Below are 5,770 nucleotides of genomic sequence, written 5' to 3' on the forward strand. Positions count from 1 at the left end.
ACACACACACACACACACACACACACACACACACACACACACACACACACACACACACACACACACACACACACACAAAATCGTAAACAATTAAATATCTCGTAAACTGTTGCGTTTTAATATAATTTATACTATTCTGGGATTAATGGGAGATTAATGGGAGGGGTACACTATTGCTACAATATATTAAAACTTACTATGTTATTTAGAATGCCCGTCTGCCCCTTATTGATACCTAGGGCCGCCGAGCAGCCAAGATTGCCGAGAAAGCATTTTCGGTCGCTTGAAACAAGCGACTAGTGTAAGAAGGAGCTCGTTGTCTCTCGGCTTCACTCTCGGCGCGCCGTAAGCGAGTACACGGACATGGGATCGTGCTTGTTTGTGTTACAGCGCCGTATCACGATAAATGGCCGAGCTTATAGGCGTGGAAAAGTGACGTTTTGACGACGGTATTTATTTGCGTGTCATTCGTTATTATTTGCTTAATTGTGAAAATGTAACTTGTCTCGTACTCATCAAAGTCGTAATTATTAATGAAAACAAAAGTTGGAATTTTATATGTAAAAGCGTATATTTTACTCGTTTCAACAGCTGTCGGACTGTGTGTTTACGTGTCTTTTACGATCATTTATTGACTGTAGGGAGGAAAGGACAATTTTCATCGATTTTTACAAGTATTTTAAAGTGATCTTGTCATTTCGTTTCATCCAAATTGTTTTGATTAAAAAATGGCAACATAAATTAACGTGTCATTCCTCGCTTCTGATGTCACGATTTCAACATGGCCGTCGCGACTAGTCAGGAGTTTTAACGATGACGTTCGCTTGTGAACAATTTTATTGGCTCTAGGAGCGTGGCCATGCGCACAAGCATATACCCTTGTCTTTATAATGGGTGCTTTCCATTTGGCGACACAAGTCGACACAAATCAACATTGTTCTATCTTTGTGACATTCAGAGAGAATGACACTTGTGTCGACTATGGTTATGGTTTTTATCAAAACCTCTCTTTTATAGCAATGGTACGATTTTTGTACCATTTAGTCTTAAAAACTTCAGTCTTTATATATTTTGTTTCTGTAAACTTTTTTATCACATTTTATTACTTCTACAATTTTAATAAAAGAAATCTTTTTACCTTTCTATCAATATATTTTTTTTTATTAACCTTTTCGATACGATATTATTTTTCGTCACTTTGCTTCTGCTATATAGACAGTCGAATTGCAAATACGGCATTGTACAAGACAATTATGAACGTCACTTCATTGGAGGAACATAGCAGTTAAATTTTATTGTGTAATGTAAAGTATTGGTGGAAGGAAATCATACTTAAACATGTTTTATAGTAATAACCCTTAAAAAATTGTTAAATTATAGTTGTCATTAGTGCACGGTTAGCAGTAATTCAACGCTGGATGACACAGTTGTCGTAGTATCGAAAGGGTTAAAATTGTATGAATATATGTAATTATAAATACCTGGATACCTAAATCTTTTTATATTAATTATACATTTTATAATTGCAGATGCGGCAATGTAGCTGCAATACTGGAACTAAACGAGCATCTACAGAGAGACTTTACGATATTTGAAGCGGCACCACAGGAAAGCCGCGGAATACCCAGCAAGAAGCCACAAGCAGATTATTTTTTATAAATACTGTTGTAGAGTATAAAAGAAACCATCAGAATCAAGTCAAAATTGATTTGAAAAATTTGCTTTTTCTTTTTTTTCTCTCTCTCTCACACACACGCGCGTGCGCACGCACGCACAGAGAGAGAGAGAGGGGGGAGAGGGAAAGGGAGAGAGAGAGAGAGAGAGAGAGAGAGAGAGAGAGGGAGGGATCAGTTTACGGATTGTGAAGAGCAACTAAAAATGAGTGAATTAAAGAAAATTTTCTATTATTTTTGATGATATTCCTATGATTGCGTTGGACCATTTACATTTGGATGGAACTGCGACAGTATGTGTGACTGTAAAATAAAATAAATGCCTCAGATTTAAGTCGATATGACATCATTATCTTTCACAACTTAAGTTTCCGAAAATATTCAATATTGTAAAGATATTTAAATAAAAGCAAATTAAACCTTTTTTATGCTTCATGGAAACAAATTTCATAAGAAATCTTTTGGAATCCCAATGGATTCCTCTTTAACCCCCATAGTAGTTGACGTAAGGTGTTTTGCTTGACACATTTTAATGACACAAACGTAGCAAATTAATTCACATATTTTCACAGTGTTAATAAATAATTTATATTTTTTATATATTCTTTGTTATTACAATAACCTTATAATCTTAAAAAAAGAGAAATAATTTATTAGTATAGAGTTGGTAGATAATTTCTAGACAATAATCCAGAAATAGAGGAAACTCGGCGTAGGAATATTCTAATGTCTGGATGGAAAAACGAAAGAAATAAAGTTTCTACGATGATCGACTCTTGATGAGATTATTGAGTACTTTATTTTATAATTTTTTATACAAGATTCAAACCAACGGATACTCAGCAAATAATTTCGAATGCGATTTATGATAAAAGATAGCACCATGTTTTTTCTCTCTTCGCCAGTCACTCCGGAATTTAAACAGATTTATCACGTACGCGAAGCTGTGCTGTGACGTTCTGAACTTTGAATGCTCTGAAAATCTTGTTCCGATTCTATGCATCTGTTACGAATTGTACTATTTAAATTTCTTGCGTGCATGCATTCGTCGGCACACGCGGTTGGCGGTGGCTCTTATATAGAGCGTGTATGGCTCTGCCGGTTCGCTTAGTGGCGCTGTGATACAGCTTCTTCCTTACGTATCTTCTTCCCTAGTCTAGATTCACCATTGATAAAAGTTAGAGCATCACGTTGAGGCTTGAGCCACCTAATTTGACGAACTGAAACGAAAGTTGCATAACGTTGAGGCCCGAGCTGCTTGCATATCGCTGAGGTCCGAGCTGCTTGCATATCACTGAGGCCCGAGCTGCCTGCATATCGTTGAGGTCCGAGGTGACTGATTCTTTGTTGTAATGTTGAGGCCCGAGGTGCCTAATTCTTTGAAGCAAGTGTATTGCAACATTGAGGCCCGAGGTACCTGATTTTTTGAAGCAAAGATGTTGCGACATTTAGGTGGGAGCAGTCTGATTTCATTCTCTTATCGCCGAGATACACAATTATGCCTATCGTCCTATGAAGGACGATTCGACGATAGGCCGATCACGAGGATTCACGGATTGCGTCATCCGGAAGCCATTACCGTGTGCTTTTCGGCACGTTTTCTTTGTTTCTCGTGGAATTGGAATATATATTCAAATAAATATTTGTAATAATTTAGTACGCTAAGTTGCGTTATAGCGATAAGTCTTATTTTACATATTTCCTATATGTTTTGGAACGTGATATATACAAGGTGTCTGGATTGTACGGTCCCACGTCGAACAGATAGAGCAGACTAAACTAAGTCGAAAAGTCTTGTACTATTTTGCTCGTAATAATTAACGAGATATTAATTAATATAAATTTTAAGATAGCCGAATACGCGTGTCCACTCAACTAACTATTGTCGAAGGTACGGTTCACCGAGCGTAAGCCATGAGGAGCGAAGATGGCCTAACAGGTGCGCCGCGCCGTTCGAGCTTAGAGACTGGCGGCGCTGAGCGAAGCCACAGTATATACAGTAGCGCCACAGTACATACAGTAGCGCAACCTGTCGGCACCTTTGATGTTAGTGTTGGCCAAAATGGAGTGCGCATGCGTGAAATAAGCAAGTTACCTAGCGTTGCCATGGTAACCACTTAAATTTCTTTCTCTTTTCATCCTTTTTTCGCTATGTCAAAACTCAGATTTATTCGCCTCGCATTCCAACAAATGCGTTGGAGTGAGTAAGAGCTGTTATAAGAGCATATTAGAGCATGCAATGCGAATAAACCTACTATTACAATAAAATAATCTGAACTTAATGAAAATTAATAAAAATAAATTGTAAATTAAATGGAATAAATGGAAAAATATTAAATTAACTTAAAATGTATATTTGTATAAAGAAATATTATGTAATTATATATCTATGAAAATGTTATGAGAAAGCTGAGAGATATAAAAGAAATTTATATATAATACATGTATATCCAAAAAATAAATTTAAAATACAATAAATAAAAAGAAATTCTTTTTGCTCGATTTTCTATGTTATTTTTTGGTCACTTTTTCACTTTATCACTTTTTCACAAAAATTAGACCAATCTCTCGAGATTTCTCACACAACATTTCACCAAATGAACAATACACGTAATACTTTCTTCTAAATTTCTACTCTGACCCATATGTTTGAAAGACAAATGTTTAAGTGGAACATTGAAACGCTTATTTAAATAGAGAGAGAGAGAGAGAGAGAGAGAGAGAGAGAGAACAATTAAAAAAAAGAAAAAGAGACGGGGCAACTTATTTCACGCATGCGCACTCCATTTTAGCCAACATAAAATCAGAGTTGCGCTGTATACACTGTGGAGCGCTTGCCCCATTCTCCGCGCGCTGTGCGCTCGGTGGGCAATAGTACCTTCAACAATAGTAGGTCGGATGGACGCGCGTATTCCGTTATTTATAAACGTTTAATATTTCGTTAATTATTGCGAGCATTGCAAAATATTGTAGTATAGGACTTTTCGACTTAATTTAGTTCACTCTACCTGCTCGGGACGAGTGGGGTCGTACAATCCAACCACCCTATATATGTTATCGAGAATACCGCATATATACCATTTCGAATGTGATTGTAAAACTACTTTGAAAGTTGCTATTAGACTGATTCGTTGTTGCTTAAGTGAAAATTGCTAGTATTTCGTCGAGTCCAACATTAAAACTAATTGATTATGTGTTGATAACCTCCATTAAGATTTCAATTATTAATATATTCATCATAATAGTCGTCTTTGTGAAGTAAACAATATACCAATTTTCTGCTTACACTATATTCACAATATTTACTTGTATATGTTTTATCTTATGTAAGTTTATTATATCATATTTGTATATTTCACTTGTAGGTTTGCACTGTTTCCTTCTATTTCACACGTTATTTTAACTACGAGGTGTGATAAAAAAGTAAGGTGACTTTTCATTTTTATAAAAAAATATTCATTTATTCATCCAAAATTATGTTATCCCCTTCAAAATAATCCCCCTCTGATACAATGCACTTGTGCCAGCGCTTTTTCCAGTCGTCAAAACACTTCTGAAATGCACTTTTGGGTATTGCCTTGAGCTCCTCCAGCGATGCAGCCTTAATCTCCTCAATCGTCGCAAATCTTCGTCCTTTCATGGGCCTTTTCAATTTTGGGAAGAGGAAAAAGTCGCAGGGGGCCAAGTCTGGTGAATACGGTGGCTGAGGCATGATGATAGTATTGTTTTTGGCCAAAAAACTACTCACTAGTAACGACGTTTTGGAACGCAGTTTTGGAACGAATTTCGCTGACACACGTGTCATACCCAAAACATCCGTTAAAATTGATTGGCATGAGCCAAACGATATGTTAAGATCATCAGCTATTTCTCTAATCGTGATTCGACGATTTTTCAACACAATTTCTTTCACTTCCTGAACATTTTCGTCGGTTTTTGACGTGCTGGGGCGTCCAGAGCGAGGTTCATCGTTAACATTTTCTCGGCCCTCTTGGAATAACTTATACCATTTATAAACATTTTTTTTGCTCAAAGTTGACTCACCGTACGCCACTGTCAACATTTCAAGAGTTTTTGAACACTTAATACCATTTTTT

The 5,770-nt window shown here is 36.5% G+C and overlaps 2 protein-coding genes across 4 annotated transcripts in view; one reads left to right on the plus strand and one right to left on the minus strand.

The window, feature by feature from the left end:
- The window catches only part of LOC108756052 (serine/threonine-protein phosphatase 4 catalytic subunit), a 36,239-nt gene extending 34,571 nt beyond the window's left edge, over positions 1 to 1,668 (plus strand). For all 3 annotated transcript variants that reach the window (XM_018499611.1, XM_018499612.1, XM_018499613.1), the window contains exon 6: positions 1,530 to 1,668. In XM_018499611.1, the coding sequence (XP_018355113.1) occupies positions 1,530 to 1,659 (130 nt within the window). In that variant the 3' untranslated portion in view covers positions 1,660 to 1,668. The remainder of the gene's footprint in view (positions 1 to 1,529) is intronic.
- Positions 1,669 to 5,108: 3,440 nt separating this feature from the next.
- Positions 5,109 to 5,764, minus strand: LOC108756054 (putative uncharacterized protein FLJ37770). Its single transcript, XM_018499614.1, has one exon. The coding sequence runs from the start codon at positions 5,734 to 5,736 to the stop codon at positions 5,134 to 5,136; it is 603 nt and encodes a 200-aa protein (XP_018355116.1). The 5' UTR covers positions 5,737 to 5,764; the 3' UTR covers positions 5,109 to 5,133.
- Positions 5,765 to 5,770: the final 6 nt, after the last annotated feature.

The sequence above is a fragment of the Trachymyrmex septentrionalis genome, unplaced genomic scaffold, assembly GCF_001594115.1.
Source record: "Trachymyrmex septentrionalis isolate Tsep2-gDNA-1 unplaced genomic scaffold, Tsep1.0 scaffold91, whole genome shotgun sequence".
In the NCBI taxonomy this organism is placed as follows: Eukaryota; Metazoa; Arthropoda; class Insecta; order Hymenoptera; family Formicidae; genus Trachymyrmex; species Trachymyrmex septentrionalis.

Bases quoted from the DNA above. Each gene is read 5' to 3' on its own strand.
- LOC108756054 (XM_018499614.1), bottom strand. From the start codon at position 5,736: ATGTTGACAGTGGCGTACGGTGAGTCAACTTTGAGCAAAAAAAATGTT.